Source organism: Puntigrus tetrazona, chromosome 22 (genome assembly GCF_018831695.1).
Source record: "Puntigrus tetrazona isolate hp1 chromosome 22, ASM1883169v1, whole genome shotgun sequence".
Classification (NCBI taxonomy): Eukaryota; Metazoa; Chordata; class Actinopteri; order Cypriniformes; family Cyprinidae; genus Puntigrus; species Puntigrus tetrazona.
In genome coordinates, this window is record NC_056720.1 from 8,748,429 (window position 1) to 8,772,361 (window position 23,933).

The window sequence follows — 23,933 nt, forward strand, 5'->3', positions numbered from 1 at the left end:
CCTGAAAAATGTATCAAGGTTTGAGATATTAAGCAACTTGAATTTTTTCAACTAATTTTTTCACAGTAAAATATTACTCTTTTTACTGTATTCCTGTTCAAATGAATGGTGACTATTAGGAAAAGAGAAGCAAGCAAGCAAAACCATGCTGCATATTGACTTTTTAATGGCAGTAACAAATTAAATTATCTATTCGCATAAGAAAGAGGAGAAACAGTGGAAGGGACCCCAAGAGAAAAGCAAAAGCATGTCCAAGGAGGGCCCTCAAAGAAGGAACAGGACATCAAAGATCCCCATCTCAAAGAGATGCACCTTAACCTGGACAACTAAGCAGGAAACAAGAGGCCAAAAGTTCCCATCAGACAGAGACAAGCAGCTCATTCACTACCAGACCATCCCAGAGAGACGCTTCTCCACTGACCGAGCTCATGAAATAATCAAACACATTGTTGATGAAAGACTGGAGGCCGTCGAGTACAGCTGCTCGTGCTCAGACATCTCCAAGGAACTGTCTGAGCGCATTAAGACGGAGGTAAAGAAGCTGCTGTACGATCGATATAAGCTGGTCTGTTATGTGGCCATCGGACAGCTGAAGGACTCTGCGATGAAGTGCTCCAGCAGAGCCATCTGGAGTCCCACTTCAGACACATTCACTGAATACATCTATAAAAACAGATCCTTATTTGCCGTTTGCATCTTGTTCGCCGTGTATAAAGAGTAGCGTGACTGATCAGCGTAAAGTAAGCTATGCATATGGGAACATTTTAAATGACAAAAAATATTTTCACGGTTTTAAATAAAGATCATTGGATCATTGTTACTAATTATCACCTTTATTGGCAAATTCTGAGTGAAAATTGTGTATAACATTCAGTGTATTACATTAAAAACGTTCTACTGGATTAAAGCAGCAGCCTGAGTTTATGAACATATAACTAACAGCAATGTTTTGAAATGGTCCTGTGTGTCATTGTTAATCAGGTTATGTCGATCTATTCTTAAATGCGTGTCTGGGGTGGTAAAGTATGCAAAAGTGGACAGCTGCTCTTGTGCCAACTTTAACATGTGACCACACTATTCAGTGTTGTCTCGGGTTAAATATAGACATTGGCCGGAGTTACGCTTCAAGAGGGGAAACCTGTGACAAACACTGAGCGGATAATACTTATTCTTTCAGCACGGGTCACACTTAATGAAACTGTCAGAGGAATTATACCATTGGTGCAGCATTGACTATCTACGTATCAAATGGGAGCTAACTTGGTAAAAACATGGCACAAATGCTGGAAGGACGGTATGACCCAATGAGAGTGGTAAGCACAAGCTAATTCAAAGCTTTCACATTCTCTTCAGTGTCATGTTGAAACTGCTTGTGATATACAGTACATAGTAATCCAAACGTACCCGGATCAAATCAGACCAAACCAAAACAAGATTTACAGCTTTGCAGTCGTAAAATGCTAAATCGCTTGTCTGCTGCCCTAGCAAACTGTGTGTGTGAGGTGATATTTGGAGCTCTGTACCATCATGACTGGGGTCACGGTGTACTGTGGGACAGTGAACTCTATCAAGGCTCTGTGGGAAACCAGGATAAAGAAAAGCAAAGATGAACTGAAGAAGGAGAGAGAGCAGAGAGACAGGAAAGCAGTGGGTAGGTACGTCCATCTCGTGGGAAGCATAATATTTTATGGTTCTCAACTGGTGAGTCGTGACAAATACTTAACATGAAATCATGAATAGTTAGGATGACGGAATACTTCACCAGTTGAGAGCCAGTCCACTCAAACTCTATTGTTCATCGGTTACTTGTTAGAAGCTAGTTAAAATAGCATGGACTAAATTATGCAAGGTAAAAGAAGACACAAACCATATTTCATCAAATGTGATTTACAGGTTTGGTACCACGTTGGGTCATCACTTGATGTCAAGCGTAAAATCTAGAACAGTTGAGAACCACTGCACAGACTACGCTTTTGTCCATCCTGTCGTTTTCAATAGCTCCAAATCTTTGGTGTAGGTTGACAGGTGCCTGGGAGGATCGTATCACTTTGGCCAAGCTAAAGGAAAAAGTTGTGACGGAGGAAGGACGCGTCATCCTGCGGATTGAAAAAGAGGAGTGGAAGGTAAAGCATTTTGTGACTTGTATTTGGTGAATTTGATGCCACTTTCATATTAGAAGAAATTCTGTCATTTTGAGAGGATGGTACATGATTTGATAATGCAAATACAGGTCTTGTCGTAAAGGGGCAGTGAATGTACATGAGCCCAAGTGACATACACTCTGCACTGATGTCCAATCCTTCTCCTGGACAATTTATTTCCTGAAGACCTTGACTAGTTGTTACAGATGGGTTTAACTAGGGTTGAAACTAAACTCTGCAGGACACTGACGCTCCAAGAACAGGACTGGATTGTTTGTGGCAGGACTTCCAACAAAGGTGTCCAATCTTGCTTTCGAAATTCCTGCAAAGTTTAGCTTCAACCTACCTCAAAATACCTGAAGCAGCGCTGTACAGACCAATGAGTGTAAGACATCAAAGTACCGTGCACATGACTCATTGCTTTCGTGGTACTTTAAAAGGCATAAGCAATTCTAACCATAAGCTTCTGCTCACCAGACTATTTTGAAAACCTTGCTTAAGTGGCTCCGGTGTGTTTAATTTAGGTTGTGAATGTGTCCCTTTTTGTATCGATTAGGTTAATTTATTTGGTTTTCACTGTTTGTAGACGCTTCCTCCTGCATTGGTCCAACTCTCACAGATCCAAGAATGGCAGTTACACCGAATAGGACTTCAAAAAATCCCACGGTTCATCTCGAGCTTTGAAAGCCTCATAGTCTTGGACTTGTCTCGTAATTCAGTCACAGAGATTCCCAAAGAGATTGGTCAGTAAAAAATAGGTTTCACCTGTAGAAAATGACTTTCTTTAGCTGAATTAATTTTCAGATACGCTCTTCTAAATAACAGGCCAACTAACTCGGTTACGAGAGCTGTTGTTGAGCTATAACAGAGTACGTTGTGTACCAGAAGAACTGGGCTGTTGTGAAAATCTGGAGAAACTGGAACTTGCAATGAACGAAGATCTGGATGAGCTGCCTACTCAGGTTTGACATTGAACTTATAAATATACACTTCATATTTTGTTTTTGAAATGTATATACACCCACCACCTGTGCTTGCTTTGATCTAATTTCCTTAGCTTAGCAATCTAAAGAAGCTGTATCACTTGGACCTCTCTATGAACCAATTCACCACCATTCCAGATTGTGTGGTCAACCTTCCTTCTCTAGAGTGGCTAGACATGGGCAGCAACAGGTTGGAAAGTCTGCCAGAAGATATTCACAGGTAAAAAACTAAACTAGAAGCAGTTTCTTTTTTTTCCCTCAATGTACTATCAATAGAACCAAGATTTTGTAATAAATCCTGTGAACTTTGTCCCAATTCAATCTAGAATGGAGAAACTTCACACCCTGTGGCTCCCAAGAAATGAACTAGAGTACCTGCCAGACAATATTAGTCGCATGCAAAGTCTGGACACGCTAGTTCTGAGCAAAAATAAACTACGAGACATTCCTCCACTTATGGAGGGCATGAGTAACCTCAGGTAAGAACCAAGGTACTACGTTCAATATGTAGAACTTCATCGAGGACCAATAGAAAGCTTAAAGCAAAACAATGATTCTATAGGAAAGCCTAGAAACTATTTTACACAAATATAAGAATGCAAATATTTCTTGGGCTGAGCTGCAAAACACCGGTGAAGCATTTGTGTCCACATCTGCATTTTACAAATTATTACAACTAGGCTACTATGAATTAAATGCTTATTCTGCAGGTTTGTGAATTTCCGAGACAATCCTTTGACGTATGATGTGACTCTTCCTGATTTAAAAGAGGACGTAGATGAAGAAGAGAACGACCAGGAGATGTTTGGTCGTGACTTCATGCACTTCTACATCCAAGAGGCCCGGAAAAGAGGTTATGCTGTACTCAATATGTATTGCGTGCAAACCTGGTAGCAGAGCTTTATTATAAAATGGTGCATAAATAAAACAGACAAGAAATTAAAGTCCCAAAGGCCTCTTAATGACCAGCTTCTGTGTTAAATGTCTCTTGCAGGATCCCAAACGTTTACGTCAGTGCTAAATGTGACGTTGGATGGCGTGTCAGAGACGGCATCATCTATGTGACTTGCATGCTGGCTTCTGTCTGCTCGTCCGTCTTCAGGCTTGATCCTCTGGTCCTTCATGCCAAGTTCTGCGAAGAGCACTTCTCGCCCTTTTAAATGTCTTGTCGCCTTTGCTGTTTGTTGAAATTGCTGCTTCTAGTATGCTCTAACTAATGTTTATGGTTAAGCTAAAGTAAAAAAAAGAAATCCATAAACATTGATTAAATAAAATGAAGCATACGTGTCCTGCACCTGTGCTTGTTTTTAAGAAGTCTGTTGAGATTCATCTCTATTCTGATTGGCTGCGGGAACAGCAGTTAGTAACACATTCTCCAACGAAACGTCTCTGCTTGTGTAATATTTCAGGCTGGTTTCAAAGCCTTTTTTCTGGAGGTAATACAATCTGCCATGGTCAATCAGACGTTTACAAAGCCATCCGATCTGTTCCCGATCTTCAACTGACATCAAACTGCAAGAAAAACAAATGAGATAATGGTTTTTAATGAGATTTGTATTGGCTTATCCATAAAAAAAAAAAACTCACCCACTGAGGGTATCAGGTAAAGCTTTTTCGCTCATCTCATGCTCTTCCTCTTCATCCGTTTTGAGTTCACTTGGTTTTTCTCTTATCTTAGAGGCAAATTTTCTCATCCCACATGTGGCCCAGCTCGACATGCGCTGAAAGGCAGCAAACTCTTCCGGTCCAAGACCTTTCTGCCTGAAGAACTCTTTTCCCACATAGTGTCTCCAGTCGCAGCGGTGGTGGCAGCAAAGCGCAATAGCCAGTCCTGACACTATGAGCTTTTTACCAGTTTCCCGGCCTTTGGTTGAGGAAGCAGGCTTAATATCACCACAAGCACCCTCATTCTGATGGAGTTTTACACGCTTGGTTGGAGGTTCATCATCTTCCTCGGAGCAGTTGTGCTCGAATAAACAACGAAGGGCTAGATCTGTGGAGACAAGTTGACAAAACTCAATCTTGTGCTACTGATACCATAATAGTGCATATTGAAATCTTGTCTACCAGTTGCTGCACCACACAGGTGCTTCCCAACACCAATAACAGGAAGTCCTTTTTCTCTCAAAAGAGGGGCCTTCCCTGAAACGTAGAGAGACGAAATCTTATTTCTGAGAAGATCGAGTTTAAGATCATGACCATTAGGACTAATTTACGAAGCCAACTCACGTAAATCAAGGTGCTGAATATCAACCTGAAGCCTATCAAAAGTTGAGTCTGCATTTTTGTGCTTGCCATCTACCTTAAGAAGGCATGAAATAGAAATTTAACCTTACTTTCCAGTAGAAAGAGCAACTTTTTTCCCCCTGTGAGGAAATAATAGCTTCATGTGAATGATATCACACCTTAAAGCGAGTACTGGACCTTTCCACAAGTAAAAAATGGACATTTTCAGCTTCTTTAAGAGCAATGTGAATCCAGTGGGACAGTTTTCCCTTCCCTGCTCCAAACTCTATGTAGCATCTATTTGGTTTGAGCAGTTCCAAAAGCTCCATGTTTCCAAGAATCGAGGCCTGTGAAACCGCATAACATTTCTTAAAAACAAGGATAAACGAAGACTACCTATACAGTTTTTGTGCTTTGGCAGTTCTGGAGTGATTTACCTGTTGCTTGAGGTGTTTAAAGGCAGAATCTCCATTCTTTGGGTCATTTAGAGGCTCGTGTAGAGCAGAATGTGACAGTGAGTTTTCAATAAGTTTGGTATTTAGACCTGAGGGAACGGGTAAATATGTATAAATTCCTTTATCATTACACAAAAAGATGATATAACCCGATTTAAGTCATGTGATAAATATCAAGCGTAAGTTGCGTACCTTTCAATGCAGTTTTGAGTTTGATGATTAGCTCATCCAGTTCCTCTTTAGATCGTTCAGCGATGGTTATCTGCATTGATGCATCATTGTTAAGCACAAATCTATTTTTTAAAACCATGAAATTATGATACACATGCTCTCATAAGCAATATGATCACCTCCTCTTTGGTTTCATCCTCACTTCCAGAACCTGCATTGATGTCTTTCATATAATAAATCTAATATAAACAAATTAAACATAGATGCATCATTCACACACGGATGTAGAAAAACATTGCTTTAAAAAGTATATGGGTAAGTGGATTAATAAATACATACAGGTTTTGGTTTCTCCTTAGAGTTACATTTCTTCAGGTGTTTAGCCAAATTATCTTCAAATACAGTGCTGTTTAACATAGGAGAGAATATTTATGAATTAAAAAGAGAAACGGGACAAAACTCCACTGGTTATAAGTTTTGGGAATAATCAAAATTTCTCTTTCAACCAGGGATTGATTTATTTATTGAGAAATGTTCGAGCATTTCTATATCCACAAATCTGAAACGCCACAAACACTTTCTCAAACTTGTTAGAAGAGTGAATATTTTACTGTTTCGGGTCCAAAGGACAGGGTATTCGTTTTTTCTCACTCTCTTCACCCTAGATGGAAATGACATCAAAGTTTGAGCAAAAAGTAACTACTTAATAAACAGACAGTCAAGGTAAGTAGAACAGCATCTATTCGGAACAGCGTAGCACTATAACCTATTTTCATCAACATACAGCGTTTGCGTGTTCTCCACATAAGGTCTTCCCACGTCCAACAAGCATCTTGCAGTATCTTTTCTTTTTTGCTACATAAAAAGCACATCGCCCGGGTAAAGGCGCCGACACGCCGTCCGCCACAGACTCCTCCATACTGATGACGCGACCAACGAACTTCCGCGAGCCATTTCAAAATAAGAGCTATAAACAACAGCGCTGAAAAAAACCCAAATAAATAATAAATACACATTTTTGTATCTGCGTGTTTGCCCGTATACTCGTTAGATTCTTATCATTCTTATCATTATAATTATCCTTATCATTATTAGCAGCAGCAGTAGTCGAAGAAGTTCGCTTTTATCGCGGGAGCTGGCTGTCATCGAAAGCGGAAGTGCATCGTCACCGCGCGCGATGTCAGTCAGCTGTTTATTTTGTATATTGCCGCATGACGCTCGTTCGTGTTTGGGCTGACCTCGCGAGCGGCGGCACGCGCGCAGACTGCGCGGAGTTGCACAACGAAGCGTAAGATGTTCGCCGGGGATGCCAGCGGAGAACTTTGCTCTCTTCGCTAAGACTCACATGTGTGAGTTTCACAAGCAGGAAGAGCGCGTCACATGCTCTGTCAAAAATATGATAAAGCACAATCTTTTTTCTTTTCTTTTTTTTTTAATGAACGCATTTATGTTTTTATTGCGGAGTGACTCTGGGTCAAGGATGGTAGTGTGTCTCGATCCTCGAGTCATCCTTTAACTTTTAAAAACAGGCAAGTCTTCTTTATATTTCTTCTAACGTATGCAAATATATTTCCATTGTAGTTAATGTACGTTTAACATGTTTATATATATATATATATATATATATATATATATATATATATATATATATATATATATATATATTATAATACCAGTAGTATTACTATTTAAAAAAATAAATAAATATATATAATTTTTTTTTATTTAATTTTTTTTTAAATAGTAATACTACTGGTTTGCTTTTGAACACATGAACACATCTCACCTAATTAAGTGATAAACCCACATCCTGGTGAAGGTCTAATAACCGAAGGATTCAGTGAATAGTCAGTGAAACTGTCTTTGATAACAGATGAAGACCGGTTGATCGAGTGATGTTTTGATCAGGCAAGTTTGTACATCAAGTGTTAAGAGGTCCAGAAAGTCACGTGACGGGTTGTTCGCCGTACGAGTTAATCTCGATAAACTCCCTCGAGCTTCGACAGCCGTTATCGGCAAACTAAAGCTTTCATAACCTAGTTCTTGCCAGGCAATAAACGACGGTTACCTCAGCTTCTGGGATTTAACGCACGCGGTTTAATATTTAACCTTTTTATTTTATTCCGTTCAGCTGTGTTTTGTCTCTTAAACGTATATATTACACGTTTCTCTTAGCGTACTGACCTACATTCAGCACAAAGAAAGCTTTATGGTTCACCAAACGGTTATTGCGTTAAAAGGGACGATGTTAATCTGCATACCAAGACTTTTTTTTCCTGCTTTGTTGCTTCAGAGGCCGACGTATTAACCCTGTGAAGCCTGGCCTGTTAAAATTGATAGTCAGTGTTTGTTTGTTTGTTTTTTTGTTTATCGTTGAGCATCTTTCATAGGCTTTTATTGCTCGTATCGTGTGAAGATGTGGAGCTCATACTGGAGACAAAAAAAAAGCCTAAACTCAGAGGAAGAACATTAAGTTAGCTTTAAATGACAAAATGTTACCAATGAATCAATCTTTATGACAGCATGCAAAATAAAAGTTTTTATTTAAATAATGTGTGCTGTGTGTATATAAATATATTTTGAAACTATATTATTTTTATATATATATATATATATATATATATATATATATAAAATAGTAGTATATCTTTCTTGAATATATATGTGTGTTTCTAAATATAATAAACAAAAACTTATTTTGCATGCGATTAATCAAACTAATACAGCACTAAAACAAATAAATATTAGTACTGTATATTGATAATTTAAGGTTTATTGTGAGGGGGGAAACGATTCAATGCAATGCACGATATTTCTAAAATATTACGTATGCGCGAGTCTTGAATTATTGATAACAGCATATTAAGTTTCTATTAGATTTCAGAAAAGATCCCGCAGCAAAAAGACAAATTTAATGAGCCGAAGAATTTTTTTGAAAACTGACGTTCATGGCAGGAGGCATGTGGTTTTGATCATGTTGATAACGTATCGAATACGACCTTGTGGGATTTAATTGTATGGTCAGATTTTCTTTTTCACAAGATTTCACTTTATTATAAGGGCGTTTTCTGCTCTGTTCACGTCTTTTAAATGAATACGAATGCGTATCGCAGTCATGCGGCGCTCGTAGTTTTCCTCCGGTCTAAACAAGGAAATCACATGCCAGGTTTTTCAGAGAATTCGCCTTCATATGTTTCCCGGAAGATTTAATGCACTGCGCTCGCTGTGTTTTTATTACGTGGCTGAAGTCATGGAGGAGCTGGATCCGGAGGAGCAGTTCCTCAGGGACGCCAGGAACGGGAACCTAGCGGGGATCCAGAAGCTTCTGATGTCCAAAATAAAGGAGGAGGCCAAACTTGACATCAACTGCAAGGGTAGACCGCGTCATTAGGTTTCTATCGAGCGTTCGTATGTTTCTAGATGTGCTGGAGCACTTCTCACAGCGTTGCATTGTTTCAGGCAAGAGCAAATCCAATCATGGATGGACTCCTCTTCATCTGGCCTGCTACTTCGGACATAAGGATGTAGTTGAGGCCTTGCTGAAGGTATCGACCGTCTCAGCGCTTTTTATATATATATATATATGTGTATATGTATGTATGTGCATTGGTGTGTTTCTGAGTAGAACTTGTGCTCGGTATATTAATGTTTATTTTTAGCTCATCTGTGTATCTTACAGGCTGGAGCGGACGCCAGTTTGCCAAATAATGTCGGAGATACGCCTCTACATAAAGCAGCATTCACCGGGAGAAAAGTGTGTATCGCAAATGTTCATGGAGACCTAGTGATAATCAGTTTGACTTAATTTTGTATTTAAATATTGGATTTACTAGTACATAATTTAAAAAAACAAAAAAAAACATTTGTAGCAGCCCTATTGGAAAGCCCTAAAATAATAATGAATATGAACATTTTAAAATATGTAAGCTTTGAGATGACGAAACATTGTGACGTTGTGTAACGGTAATAAGTATTGTTAAGTAAATCATTTTTAGTAATTAGAAATTATGAATTTTACTTTTCATTCTTTACAAACACTATTAATAATATTTTATGACATTATGAAAATGTTAATTCATAATGTATGTTATGATTTAATAATTAAAATAATTTTAATTTCAAGTGAATACACAATACATTGAGTATATTAAATGTGTATTATTTCAATTAAGTTTTTAATTTAATCACATTAATAATGCATTTAAAGCATTTTAACAATATATAATAACAACAACATAATGTATTATCCAAAAAATTGTTTTAACAATGTAAAATTTGAAGGAAAAAAAAAAAAAAAAAAAAAAAAATTGGTAAAATTATATATATATAGATAAATATATATTGATAAATATATATATTGTGTTTGTATATTTATTTTTGTACATTTTAATGAAATTATTTGATTTTACAATTTTATATATATAAAACACTTTAATCACACTATTTGAATATTCTGTATTATTATTATTATTATTATTATTATTATTTTTATTATAAATAACAAAATGTTTTCTTTGGTGTAGTCTAATGGTCATTATTATTGTATTAAAAATCAGTTTTGCACATTGGCTTTCAGTTTGTTTCAGGCGATCACTAACATAAGAGTAATACAGTGGAGCCATATTAATATGTACAGCATCATTTTTCACAAACCTAGTTACTGGCCTGCATGCTGAACACTGGTTGGCCTCTAAACACTAACTGAATGCCGAATGCTGATTTTGCTGTTTAGGAGGTTGTAATGTTGCTCCTTCAGCACGACGCTTGCGCTTCTGTCATCAACGGGATGGCCCAGATACCTAAAGACATTACCCAGAGCGCTGAGATTAAAAGCATGTTGGAGGGTAAGCGTGTTGAAAGTGCGTAAAATCTGCCGAATGCGTACCAAATGGTTACCGTTCGATCTGTGTGCTCTAGCTGCCGAGAGGACCGAAGAGAGGAAGCTGGAGGAGCAGCTGCTGGAGGCGGCGCGGGAAGGAGCCGTATCTACCCTCACCAGACTGGTAACCTCGATGCCTGCTTTGAGGAGCCTTGTTGTTCTGCTCCGTTTCTGAAAGCGCCATGTCTGACCTTGTTCCTCGTGTAGCTAAACATGAAGAAACCCCCGAACATTAATTGCACAGACTTGTTGGGAAACACCCCGCTGCATTGCGCCGCTTACAGAGGCCAGAAACAGTGCGCCGTCAAACTCCTGCAGCACAAGGCCAACCCCAACATCAAGAACAAAATCGGTAATGAGTCTTTTTATTTTATTTATTTATGCATTCAACACTGTTGCATTTTTCGGCAGGTCAGTATTTGCTGTACAACACATAACACATTATTTTTATTATTATTATTATTTTTTAAATGACTTAAATGACTGCATTTTTTTCCATTTGTTTTCAGATCAGACTGTTTTCGATTTGGCTAACGATGCAGAAATGAAGCAGATCATTACTGGAAATGTTATGAAAGTAGGTTTGTTTATCTGGACTTTTCTGAAATCGCATGTTTTTGTGTTTCAGAAACGCCTTATTCGTCACCGTATCACTCCTTTTACGCTATTTACTTTTTTTGTGAACTTCTGTAGGGTATGACTCGACATGTTAAAATGTTCGAGGGGCCTCTTTGGAAGGTATGTTTTATCAAAATCTGTATGTTTTGAAAAGAAACGAGTGCTTTTTTTTCTTCTGTATTTCAGTTTTCTTATTTGTTTTTGTCGCAGACTTCAAGGTTTTTCGGCTGGCGCTCCTACTGGGTAGTGCTTCAGGACGGGGTCTTGTCATGGTACCCTAAACAGTGAGTATCTGCCTCCGTTACAAAAATGTGATGCTCTGATTCAAATAAAAGTATAATATGAAACAGAATTTAGTGATGGGAAAATTGCTGAAATGAAAGAGCAAATGAAATTCAGATCAGTGTACAAAAAATAAATATTTTATAACCTCAATTTTAATCGTGAGGTTTCATGTGTGAAGAAATTAATTCTGTAAATGTAATGAAAATAGTTGTGGAAAACGAAACAAATTTTTGTCACATTTAATCATTTCCATTCATTTTCATCACTTTTTTTCAATCTTAATATATGAACATGACAGCAAGATTTCTGAAAATAAAGTCTTACGTTGTAGTATTTCTAGAAATAATTTTTTTAAAATCATAATATTTATTGTGTTCCATACTTATATTAACCTATTAAGGTCGTAATATGAAATAATAATAAAATGTAATATTAGTAAAAATACTTTTCTTTGAGAACTATTTTTATTGTAATATTAGTGTCATGATGTATAATAAAATATAATTACAGTAAAATGTATGAAATTAAAGAGTAAACCTTCAAAGAAATAAATATGTGAAAAGTTTCATCATTTTTCAATCATCAAGGTCATGACGTAATAACAGTTATAGAAGATAACTAGCTAAAACTTTCTCTTTTTTTTCCCAAATTAAAACTTTTTATTGTAGTGTTCCACCCAACTCATTAAGGTCATAAAATGTAACAAATTTTTTCTTTGGAAGCTAGTTTTTTATTGTGATTATTTCATTCTTTTTAACTCCCTTTCAATATATAAAATATAATTACAGTAAAATGCCTGAAATAAAAAATAAATTATTTATTTTGCAAAATTAGAAAAAATAAATATTTGAAAAGTATTTTTATATTGTAGTGTAACTCCATAATATTTAATAATATATCAACAACACAATTAGCGAAATTAGCGACTCTTTTAAGTAACTTTTCACTGTTTTTTTTTTTTTTTTTTTTTTTTTTACTCGTCAAGGTCAGATGCAGAATCAAACACACACCGACAAGGTTGCAAACCGCTAACACAAGCACACTGCATGGTGAGATTCATTCGAATGAGATGCTGGTTCACGTTTTGCGGCATCGTCGACAGGATTTCCCGAACTGCTTTCTTTCCGACTGTCAGGTTAAAGAGAAAGATAGCAGCTATTTCACGATCAAGTGCTTTGACGACAGCGTCCACCATTTCAAAGTGTCACAGAAGAACGACCCTGAAGCCACCAGAAAAGTGAGATTCCTTTCAGCTCTGTCGTGTAGAGCAGACCGGAGTGTGTTACGTCCTTTGGTGTGAGTGTGTGTGTGTGTGTGTGTGTGTTGTTTTTCAGAGGTGGCTGGAGGCCATAGAGGAACATTCAGCGTTCAGCACTCATTACTGCTCACAAGACCCGGACAGCGAGGAAGAGGAAGACAACGGTGTGTCTGTACATGAGCTTTCTGACTCACTTCAGGTGAGAAATCATATCTGCATCTTGATTTGTTGATGACTGTCACGTCATCTGATAAAATGCACATGACCAGCTTCTCTTCCTTGTGTAGCTGACAATTTTGTGACAAAATAATACACAAGGTTGTATTATGTACAAAAGCAATCACAAAGATGGAGTATTAAAAAAAAAAAAATTAGTAAAAATAAAAGTAAAAATACTTTAATGTCATTTATAAAATAATATTTAAGATAAACAAATAGAGTTTGATAAAATGCATACATAAATGTTTTGTACCATAAATAATATAATATAATATTAATATTATTTGGAGAAATTAATGGCGTAATTCTCTACATACACATTTGAGAATTACATTTTATTGCAATGTTTGGAAAAGAAAATACATCTATATTTGCATGTATGCATTTACTGAAAAATAACATTTATATCAATATGAATATATCCATGGAAAAACGTACATTTTCAAAATATATACTGGATGTGTGTATATATCTATACATATATCTTATCTATCTATATATATATATATATATGTGTGTGTGTGTGTGTATATATATGTGTGTATATGTATGTGTTTGTGTGTGTGTATATATATATATATATATATATATATATATATATATATATATATATATATATATATATATATATATATATATATATATATATGTATATATGTACATACATAACAAACACATATATATTATGTAAACACTTTTTAGATGCACTTGTAATTAATCTTCGTGAATAACAGGAATTAACTAAAAATTGAATGTAAAGTTTTCATTATTTACTTTATTTAAGGACAAATTAATGTTACTTTTAATGCACTATAAAAATGAACTGTAAATAGACTGTGCTACATCTCACACTTGCATATATTTCTGCAGTTCAAAAGAAAATGAGTGCTGACTTCCCTTTTCGCTCTAACCACAAGAAGTGGTAAAGTTGACTAGCACTGACCCTTTCTCGCAGTCTTAGCCTTTCTCTTCCACAACATCCTTTTTTATTGCGTTTTCTCGTTCCTCTTTCGTCTGGCAGCGGGCCGAGGCGTGCCATCAGAGACTGGAGACCGAGATGCTGGCCCTCCTGTCCGTGGTCAAAGAAGATGGCCTGGCCGAACGTAAGAAACCGAAATCACCCGATTGGCCGAAACCACGAACGCAGCTCTGCTCAGCTTCGGTGCATGTTTATATTCTCGCAGGATTCCCCGCAGCCGTAGTTCAGAAGCTGAAGGAGGTCTGCGAAGCCTCCAGCGAAACCTGCTCCTCACTGCACCAGTGTCTGGGGCTTTTTTACAAACAGGAAGGAGTATGTATCCAGTGCACGCATCCGTGGCTATGAAGCTACTTGAAGAGAATATTATAAGCGCCTGCTAAAAACTGAGCCATGGCACGGCGGTTAATGCTATTTTTTTAGCCTCTGTGCTGACTTTGACTATCAAGGTTCGAATTTGGCTGCAAAATGATCACTCCTGACAATTTCATGTTCCCGTTTTCTATATTTGTCAATAAAAGAGGCTAAAAACTTAAAAACCCAACAGAATCGTAGTTAAAGAGCACAAACACATGGAAAGTATTAAAAATGTCTTCGTGTAGAGGGTTTTAAAGTGCGTCTCTGTTTTTTTTCAGGCACGCAGTTTGAAACTGGAACAGGAAGTAGAGAAGAATAAAATCCTGTCAGAGGCTCTGCAGACGCTGGCCACTGAACATCACGAGCTGGAGCAGTCGGTGGTCAAGGGATCGTCGCCCCGCAGCGTCCTGAGCGAAGACGAGTTCTACGACGCTCTATCCGGTTCGTACGCTTGAGTCAAACACTTCGTTCACTGCGCTCGGTTTTTTATCTACACTATTGCTTTTATTCGGCAGGGGTGTATTAAATCGATAACAATGAGAGTAAAGACATTTCTAATCTTAAATGCTGTTATTTTAACTTTCTCTTTATCAAACAATCCTGAAAAAATGTTTACACAAATATTGAGCAGCGAAACTGTTTTCAACAGTAGTTTTTTTTTGTTTTTTTTGTTTTTTAAATCAGCATTTTAAAAATAATTTTTGAAGGTTGATGTAACACTGAAGACTGTAGTAATGCATGCTGAAAATTAAGCATGGTTTCCCAGAAATAAATTACATTTTAAAATATATTTAAACGGGTGCCATTTCTTTTAAAATGGAATAATATTTCACAATATTACTGATTTTACTGTATTTTTGACCAGATAAATGTGAGCCTTAGAGAGGTCTTACAAAAATATTATTACTGACTCCCAAATTTTTGAATGGTAGTGTATATTCTGTCATCTAACACTTTTATAAAAATAAAATGAAAAGCAAATAAATTAATAACGCTGTGGTAAAATTTAATCTTTCACAAATCAAAAATAAATTTCTTACTGTACATCACGTTGTTGTTATGGCTCGATGCATGTATTATTATACAATATTTTAACATCAGCCATAATCTTCTACAAATTATTCGTGATTATTATTATTATTATTGACACATACCCCAGAATAAATTAATAAATTTTTTTGTGTAGATACAGTGAAAGGGTATCATTAAACATTAGATATAAGTTCAAATGAATCAATGTCTCATTTACCTGTAGCATTTTAATTACAAAATAAATCTCTGTAACATTTTCAGATGTACATTTTATCAAATAAAATAGTGACAAGCTTTTTAAGAGGAGATACAGCAAATGTGACCTGAAAGATCGAAGTAGACCAAATTCAAACCTGTGTTTCCCACACGAGCACCAAGGCTCAATACTGTCACCTTTTATGCATTTTCAGCTATAAAATTTATTTATTTTTTATCGTTTTCCATGTGATATCCACAATGTACGGTGTACTTAAGGACTAAACGCCTGTGTAAAGTTCATCGGTCACCTCAAAATGAATCATCTGAATGTGCTTCATAAGCACCTTTCTGAGGGACGTGTCCAGTCACTTCCGACTGTGCGGTTCCATTAAACGCCACCCGATCCCCTGCTCAGGTTTCCTGCGAGAGCCCGTAGCCGCCGGCCGCTCATTGTCCCTCCAAGCCATGTCTGTTTGCGCTCTTCTCCTGCAGATTCGGACTCTGAGCCCTCGCTGAGCGCTTCCGAGACGGCGGGCCACTCGCACGAAGACGGAGAGGACCTCAAGTCCGAGCTCTACTGCAGCATCTCGAGCGACCTCGGCGGCAGGATGTCCCGGGAAGACCGTCGTGGAGAGGAAGAGGACGACGATGAGGTGGCCAGAGTGAACGGAGTGAGGAGGCACAGGTGGGCAAACCTAAACTACAAACTGCTATTTTTGCGCCACGTATTTGTGTAACGATACGCGGTTTTAAAACTCGATCGTTAAAAGTAGCTGGAAATTCCCAAAGCGCTTCAAATAAAGACAACCGTGCACAAACGAACGAGTTTATGAACGTGACGTTGTTTTTTTTAGCCGTCGCTTTATTCGCCTCATTTCTTAGACGCAACTTCTCCGTGTTTTGTTTTGGTTCGTTCCTTGTGGTAAATAATTTAGCGAGCCGAGGCCAGAAGAGGCGCTCATAATGAAACGGTAAAAGATTGATGAGGCAGCCGAGTTTAACGCCGTAATTTGAACTTTTAAGGCTCAGCCTGTTGATTGATGGCCCGTTGACCAAGAGTTAGTTATATACTGGATAACAGTATTTTACAATATTGCATTTAGGAAATGCAAGTCAATGTTCAAATGATCATTTTTATATATATGTGGGGTTTTTTCATAATCAAAGTGCAGTAATTGTATGGATCACAAAGTTAGAAATTATTTACACATCGACAGTAAATTATTCATAATTTATTGATTCTCCCTATTTGTTTCCCGTGGTGCAAGGATTTGCAAACTTTTTGTAAGTCAGACTCCTAAATTTACACCTAAATTATGTAAATAAAAGCATCCTTAGTCATGCAAAGTTAGTTAACCTTTCAATAATTTTTCAACAGATTCACGTGCTCTCTGATAATTGTTGTCTTGGTTAATTGTCATATATTTTATTCTATCTACATAATGCATAAAATGTTATTAAAGAAATAATAATTGTGTGTATGTGTGTGTGTGTATATATATATATATATATATATATATATATATATATATATATATATATATATATATATATATATATATATATATATATATAATATACATAAATACATGCGTACATAAGTACATACGTACTGTTTGTATATTAATGCACAAAAGGAGTTAGTATGTTTACATTCAGCAGGTACGGTATAAAAAGAGCAGGTTTCTGTGTATCTTGAGCACTTTGAAACTGATCGGCACACTTTGTTGAATAAGATATAAAGCTTCCGTTACCTGACTGATAACACCAGTCTAGACGTGCTCTGTCTGCATGACAACAGGAGAAACGGTTTCCATGGAAACAACTAGCTACCCTTTTTTTTTTTTTTCTCTCTCTCTCTTAATGTAAACAGACATTTTTTTCAGGAGCTGACGAGGCACAACTCACTTACTTTTAATTATTCCACAGGACTAGTTTACCAGCTCCCATGTTCTCCAGAAATGACTTCAGCATCTGGAGCATACTGAGGAAGTGCATTGGGATGGTGAGCTTTTTACTATCGTACGATCAAGTGTATTTTTCAGGCGAAAAGCTAATTCAGCACCGTATTTTGACCGATTCCTTCTCTCTTTCAGGAGCTGTCTAAGATCACCATGCCTGTCATTTTTAATGAGCCGCTGAGCTTTCTACAGAGACTGACAGAATATATGGAGCACACGTACCTCATCCATCAGGCCAATGCTTCAGACGACTCTATTGAGAGAATGAAGGTAAAAATATATATATATTTTTAAATATTTGCGTGACCCCTAAGTATCTAAACCATCAGCAAAAACCTTACAGGCCTAACTAATCATGCAATGTAGCCAGTTAAAAGTAAACTTGATTTAATTGTTTTTATTAAATATTTTGTAAAATGGCAGTTTTGTCATTTATACACCATCATTTAATTTATTTTATAACTAGCGCTGCCAAACGATTAGCCGTGATTAATCACATCCAAAATAAGTTTTGGTTCACATAATATGTGTATATATAAATACACGCATGCGTGTTTATAATTAAGGAAAATGTTACAAATATTTAAATATAATAGAAATTATGTGAATATAAAAATATAAATGGATGTGTGTGTGTGTGTATATATATATATATATATATATATATATATATATATATATATATATATATATATATACACATAAAATATGTAGAGTATGCATGCATATATTATGTAAGCAAAAACTTTTATTTTGGATGCAATTAATGATTTGGCAGCATTATTATTATTATTTTTTTTATACCATACTTTATACTGCCAGTTCTCTCAAAACTGACTTAAAAACTCTGTATGCTGAGCAATAATGATTACTTATTGTAGTTATACATAACTATAATGTCCGTTTCCCGCAGTTTCCAATTTTATAAACTTTTCATTAGGCTGCTTAATGCATTCTAAACAGAGGATTTCAAAGTCTTATCAGATTTCTTCTAGTAGCCGTCTGGAAACAAAGTAAACAAAGCATGTGTTTCCCATCCAGTGTGTGGCCGCGTTTGCCGTATCAGCCGTGGCGTCTCAGTGGGAAAGGACGGGTAAACCCTTCAACCCCCTGCTAGGAGAAACCTATGAGTTAGTCAGGTGAGAGAGTCCAACCATAACTCAGTGCTAATATTTTAGTATTGACATTAGCTTAAATGTGCGGTTTATTGTTTAATTCAGTAATTCAGCCGATTGCAATTATTATTATTTTGTTTGTTTTGTTTCGTAAGGGACAAAAGATTTCCCTACGTAGATTTCGTCGAATGTAAATTGGACGTTGAGCAACAAATGTTTGGTTTGAAAATGACTTTTGTGTGAGCTGTGCTTCATACAGCGCTACACTTTTGACAGCGGCCCTCTTTTGCTTTCAGAATTTTGCTAATATACAGTATATTTAACCCTCTGGTGCTGCTCTCGTGGCAGCCAAAAAGTATTTTTTGTTTAAATTTTTTTTTCCAAGTAAGATTAATGTATTTAATTAATTTTATGGTGCAAAAATTATATTTATGGATTATGGTCTATTTACCTGTTGCCACTTTTTGAGCTTAGGCTATACCTGAAAATTTAATTTCCAACTTAAACTTTCAGGAATCCTGAATGCTTTTGAAGCACAGACTATGGTTGTGAAAGAAAAAAAAAAGAAAAAAGTATGTAACAAGTTGTGATTCAAATTTGAGGCCAATATCTCAAAAAAATAAACTTTTAATAGGATCAAACTCTTCCACTAAATAACATTCGCATCCCATTTATTTCCAATGCAGTCATTTTTGAAAATTATTATTATTTTTTTTTGTTCAAACAGCACCAGACGAGGGTTAATATTAGCAATTCAACCGTGAATCTTTTTTTTTTTTTTTTTTTTTTTTTTTTTTAGCAAATATACATTTATTTTCTTTTTGCTGTTATTTTGTTAGCATTTAGCATTGCAGAGTGATTTTTTTCAGTCAATGAACTGTTTTTTTTTTTTTTTTTTTCTCAACTTTTCAGGGACGATCTCGGTTTCCGGCTGATTTCAGAACAAGTGAGCCACCATCCTCCCATCAGCGCTTTTCACGCGGAGGGTTTGCAGAAGGACTTCGTGTTTCACGGCTCCATCTACCCCAAACTGAAGTTCTGGGGCAAAAGCGTGGAGGCCGAACCTAAGGGCATCATCACTCTAGAGCTCCCCAAGTAAGCGTCTGCTCTCTCTGTGATGGTGCTTTCCTAATACTGTAAAGACGCGCTGTCGAATAATAAACTCCCTGTAGGCATAACGAGGCCTACACGTGGATGAACCCCACGTGTTGTGTGCACAACATCATCGTGGGACAGCTGTGGATCGAACAGTACGGCAACGTGGAGGTCATCAATCACAGGTATCAACGAGACTCCGAAACGCACTGGTTCTGGTTCAACTTCGCTTGCTTTGCTGATGCAGACTTGATATTTGCCCGCAGGACCGGTGAAAAGTGCTGCCTGAGTTTCAAACCGTGCGGCCTTTTCGGTAAAGAGTTACATAAGGTTGAGGGCTACATCCTGGACAAGAGGTCAGTTGTTCGAGCGTTAAAACGTTCACCCCCATCGCTACATTTAGATCTGACAGCGGTTATTTGTGTGTTCCATGAAGCAAAAAGAAAGTGTGCAACCTTTACGGGAAATGGACGGAGTGCATGTACATAGTCGACCCGGCTGCATTTGAAACTCACAAGAAGAACGATAAGAAAGCGTCAGAAGACAAGAAAAGCAGTAAACAGGTGTTTTTGTGCAACGTTATATAACGGTTAGGGCCGATTTAAAGTGTACGGTTGCTAACTGCTTGCTCGGTGTTTCTTAGTCATCTCAGACGTCAGACTCGGAGGAAACGCCTCAGCCGGGTGGAGATTCACTGGAGGTGATCCCAGGAAGTCAGCTGCTCTGGAGAATAGCACCTAGGCCAGTCAACTCTGCCCAGGTCTGTTCCAGAATATAAGCTCTGGGAAACCTTGTCCCGGAAAAATCTGGGTTATGGTGAACTGCGCATTAAAACAATCAGGTTTTTTAGCACCAAGATGTAAACGGTTTAAGCATTTACGTGATTTTGAACTAAAACGTGCACTATTTTTGTGTATATAGACATATTTAATTTAAGTTAAATCACTATTTCAGTAGTGTAGCCAAAATATTTGAGAAGTATGTGTTTACAGAATTTAAAAAAAATGCTTTTCTGTGTAGAATTATAGTTCATTTTACACTTCACCGTGACAATGTCGCGACCCTAAAATGACCGCTTTACAGCTCAAATAATGCAGAATAATTACTGGAAATTTATTTTGAATGATTTTAATGTAATACGTGTTTTTAAACAAAAAATACAGTTAATTTATATAAAATTTTATGCTGGAAAACCTTGCTTGTTATAAGCGCGTGACCATCCACCTTTTTTATTTTTTAAGAAAACAAGGGACAAGTGGAAATCATTTCTGTAATAATCAAAATACGCCGCAAATGCAGTCGATTTGAGCGTCCTTTAAATGTTCTCATTTTCTGTATTTCGGTTGTATTCTCATGTTAAAAAGATGTACAGCTTCACTACATTCGCAATGCAGCTCAACGAGCTGGACAAAGAGATCGAAGCGGTCATCCCAAAGACGGACAGCAGACTGAGACCGGACATACGAGCCATGGAGAACGGAGACATCGGTACTTTATATCCTTAGCACTCAACCCTAATGAGCTACTTTTAAATATTCAATGGTTGAATGAGTTCTGTTTTTGAACACCTTAGACCTGGCCAGCGAGGAGAAGAAGAGATTGGAGGAGAAACAGAGGGCGGCGCGTAAGAACCGCTCCAAGTCGGATGACGAGTGGAAGACAAGGTGCGGAAACTTTTTGTATTTTCACATTTCGCGTTTTGCTTATTCAAAATGTTACTAGTTACTTTTTGCGTTTTTTTCCATTTTTACGTATTCGTCATCCTTTCCTGTCGAACACATGCTACAGTTGCACAAACGTAGAAAATCGAACCCGATTCAAGTTTTTTCGCGACGGCAGTGTAAAAACGCAGACGAGGTCGTACTTAATTTGTAATAAGCAAAAATTTTCAAAAATGTTTAGATTTCACTTTTTTAATTTTTTCTGAACGCATTGGAAAATACCAGTAAAAAATAACTGTAGTAACTAAAATGTGCAAGTAACAAGTTTTTTTTTTTTTTTTTTTAACTGTCTAACAAATTCTATTACGTTTACTAAATATGTTCATTTAATTTATTAGACCATTGTCATACATAGCTGATCGGTCTCTACTCAAGTAACTCACTGATGTTTAACAGCGCTCTTAGTCCTGGTTCAGTGGGCACTGTCCTGTGCATTTAACCTAATTTTCCCCTTCATTTCTTCTGGCATCATCATCTGTCCTGTGACTTTACTGCGGTGAGCAGAAACGTCGTCTCAGGCCCAAGGTTTGATGCTTGCTTTTTTGCTCTGTCTATTGCATTCAACTTTTTTCTGTAATTAAATAGCCTTGAGCGACTGGGATCTATCCACGGTCAATAATTATAGCACTAGAGGGTTTGTTTGTGGCAGTGGTCACGTAACGATAGTAAAACAATTGTTTTGTGTCACCATTATGAGCTTTTAAATATTATTTAGGGACATCTAGAGAACGTTCAGTATTACACTAAATGTATAAATACAGTATGCCGTATTTATAGTCTTTTTATCGTATGCAAATGGAACTTCTCACTAAAGCAATGGGGGTTTTTTTATGTCTCCTTAGACAATCTATTTTTAATGTGATATAAGACGATGTAAACGGAGCTCTCTGGCCTTCTGCTGTGAGAGCAGGGTGAAACTTTACACCTGGTTTAAGCGTTACAGCCAAATGCTCCACCGAATCTATTCAACAAAGAATAAGATTATTCTAATGGGGGTCAACGGTACATTTTTTACGCATGTTTGACTGACCCCAAGCAACTCGGTGACAAAACTAGAACGCTCACGTTATAATCAATGTTTTACGCGCTTGCCGAACTGAACCGTTCCTTTTGTTGTTGTCGTTGACTGAAAAAGGTGGTTTCACCAAGGTCCAAATCCACACAATGGCTCTCAGGACTGGCTGTTCTCCAACATCTACTGGGACAGAGATTATTCCCAAGTACCGGACATCTACTGACCTGCAGGAAACCTGCATCAATAAATTGTATAGTCAAGACAAAAATGATGAAACCCTGGGCTGGCTGGCCAGGTGAACATTTCAAATATTATAAATAATATACTGTTTTTAAGAGAAACTTTATTTTAAACTCCTTTTAAATTTAGTTTGACGAGGTTTAAATGCATATGCAACGATCAAGGGTTTTAATAACGACCGATTGTGACAAGTTGGGTTTCATCAGTTATATAGGTGTACTGTAATAGCAATAATGGTCCTGTTTTAGTCTTACGAAAAAGATTTTGTTAGCAGCGGGAGATTTTTGGGTGTCCCCCAAGGCTCAAGCCCGAGTCCGTTTAGTTTTCTGTTCATTGGCAAAAAAACAAACTAGGTATTTCTTAAAACCTTCCCTTTGTGTTGAGTGTGGAATGTGGTATAAAACAACTGGTTGTGAAAATAATTGTTACGCTTTTTAAAAATTCAGAATTCATATTTCCCCCCACATGCAATACAGTATTAGGACAGTGTCTCTATTTCTGCTGCTCTTTCTGTTGTGATGTTTTTGGGTTTTTTTGGAGACACCTCTGGTATCACTAATATATTGACTAACGTCTTTTGTTATGTTACAATATAACAATCCTAATTTAATTATGTATTTATCACGAGTTAATTATTAATCTATTTTAAAGTATATAGCTGGTCAGGAACACGAAGCGGTCTACTTTTAACTCCTGTATCAGTTTATTTTGTGTGTTGTATGTTTTTGTGTGTATATTTTCTAGATTTATCCAACAAAATGCCTACAGATGATCAGAAAAAGGCACATAAAAGGCATTAAAGGTTGTATTTAGATCACATCTAAAGAAATAAAAACCTAAAAGAGGTGTATGACCATTTTATGCTGTCAAAGACAAGACATGCAAGTAAATAACACGGTTTTCATATTAAAAGTTTGTTATAAAGGTTTTAGATTTAAAGGAAGTCGTTCACAAACTGCACACGCAGGAAAGTGCCTCGTTGTCGTTG

General features: G+C 36.9%; 3 protein-coding genes across 8 annotated transcripts; 2 read left to right on the plus strand and 1 right to left on the minus strand.

Annotated features, from left to right (window-relative positions):
* Positions 1–1,095: 1,095 nt before the first annotated feature.
* Positions 1,096–4,438, plus strand: lrrc39 (leucine rich repeat containing 39). Its single transcript, XM_043222412.1, has 9 exons — positions 1,096–1,313; positions 1,486–1,655; positions 2,018–2,123; positions 2,728–2,884; positions 2,967–3,103; positions 3,199–3,344; positions 3,451–3,603; positions 3,835–3,977; positions 4,119–4,438. The coding sequence occupies exons 2-9, from the start codon at positions 1,528–1,530 to the stop codon at positions 4,187–4,189; spliced, it is 1,041 nt and encodes a 346-aa protein (XP_043078347.1). The 5' UTR covers positions 1,096–1,313; positions 1,486–1,527; the 3' UTR covers positions 4,190–4,438.
* On the minus strand, positions 3,996–8,590 carry trmt13 (tRNA methyltransferase 13 homolog). 2 transcript variants are annotated; one of them, XM_043222410.1, is made up of 12 exons: positions 7,763–8,585; positions 6,761–6,958; positions 6,588–6,637; positions 6,316–6,382; positions 6,156–6,215; positions 5,998–6,067; positions 5,788–5,894; positions 5,530–5,697; positions 5,354–5,426; positions 5,192–5,266; positions 4,712–5,117; positions 3,996–4,636 (listed from the first exon to the last, which is right to left on the minus strand). In XM_043222410.1, the coding sequence occupies exons 2-12, from the start codon at positions 6,893–6,895 to the stop codon at positions 4,432–4,434; spliced, it is 1,416 nt and encodes a 471-aa protein (XP_043078345.1). In that variant the 5' UTR covers positions 6,896–6,958; positions 7,763–8,585; the 3' UTR covers positions 3,996–4,431. The 2 variants fall into 2 exon arrangements, with proteins under 2 accessions (XP_043078345.1, XP_043078346.1); XM_043222411.1 differs by having other exon boundaries at positions 4,502–4,636; positions 4,716–5,117; positions 7,763–8,590.
* Positions 7,210–23,791, plus strand: osbpl1a (oxysterol binding protein-like 1A). Of its 5 annotated transcripts, none has more exons than XM_043222406.1 (29): positions 7,210–7,505; positions 9,143–9,350; positions 9,436–9,521; positions 9,656–9,730; positions 10,709–10,820; positions 10,894–10,979; positions 11,063–11,207; positions 11,365–11,432; positions 11,549–11,593; positions 11,684–11,757; positions 12,744–12,807; positions 12,894–12,995; positions 13,093–13,215; positions 14,257–14,338; positions 14,420–14,526; positions 14,847–15,009; positions 16,291–16,483; positions 17,728–17,803; positions 17,895–18,029; positions 18,801–18,898; positions 19,787–19,969; positions 20,047–20,154; positions 20,236–20,325; positions 20,406–20,532; positions 20,613–20,729; positions 21,334–21,457; positions 21,543–21,633; positions 22,195–22,215; positions 22,826–23,791. In XM_043222406.1, the coding sequence occupies exons 2-29, from the start codon at positions 9,167–9,169 to the stop codon at positions 22,926–22,928; spliced, it is 2,982 nt and encodes a 993-aa protein (XP_043078341.1). In that variant the 5' UTR covers positions 7,210–7,505; positions 9,143–9,166; the 3' UTR covers positions 22,929–23,791. The 5 variants fall into 5 exon arrangements, with proteins under 5 accessions (XP_043078341.1, XP_043078343.1, XP_043078342.1 ...); XM_043222408.1 differs by having other exon boundaries at positions 9,225–9,350; XM_043222405.1 differs by lacking the exon at positions 7,210–7,505 and having other exon boundaries at positions 8,637–9,350.
* The last annotated feature ends 142 nt before the right edge of the window (positions 23,792–23,933 follow it).

What these genes read in the sequence shown, in the direction of transcription:
- lrrc39 (XM_043222412.1), top strand. Translation starts at nt 1,528, where the DNA reads ATGACTGGGGTCACGGTGTACTGTGGGACAGTGAACTCTATCAAGGCT. An exon ending in GACAGGAAAGCAGTGGGTAG is followed by an intron (nt 1,656 to 2,017) that starts GTACGTCCATCT and finishes TCTTTGGTGTAG; the next exon opens with GTTGACAGGTGCCTGGGAGG. An exon ending in CTGCCAGAAGATATTCACAG is followed by an intron (nt 3,345 to 3,450) that starts GTAAAAAACTAA and finishes AATTCAATCTAG; the next exon opens with AATGGAGAAACTTCACACCC.
- trmt13 (XM_043222410.1), bottom strand. Translation starts at nt 6,895, where the DNA reads ATGGAGGAGTCTGTGGCGGACGGCGTGTCGGCGCCTTTACCCGGGCGA. An exon ending in TTAAACACCTCAAGCAACAG is followed by an intron (nt 5,698 to 5,787) that starts GTAAATCACTCC and finishes GCGGTTTCACAG; the next exon opens with GCCTCGATTCTTGGAAACAT. An exon ending in TATTCAGCACCTTGATTTAC is followed by an intron (nt 5,267 to 5,353) that starts GTGAGTTGGCTT and finishes TCTACGTTTCAG; the next exon opens with GGAAGGCCCCTCTTTTGAGA.
- osbpl1a (XM_043222406.1), top strand. Translation starts at nt 9,167, where the DNA reads ATGTTTCCCGGAAGATTTAATGCACTGCGCTCGCTGTGTTTTTATTAC. An exon ending in TTACTGGAAATGTTATGAAA is followed by an intron (nt 11,433 to 11,548) that starts GTAGGTTTGTTT and finishes GAACTTCTGTAG; the next exon opens with GGTATGACTCGACATGTTAA. An exon ending in ACTCTATTGAGAGAATGAAG is followed by an intron (nt 18,030 to 18,800) that starts GTAAAAATATAT and finishes TTTCCCATCCAG; the next exon opens with TGTGTGGCCGCGTTTGCCGT.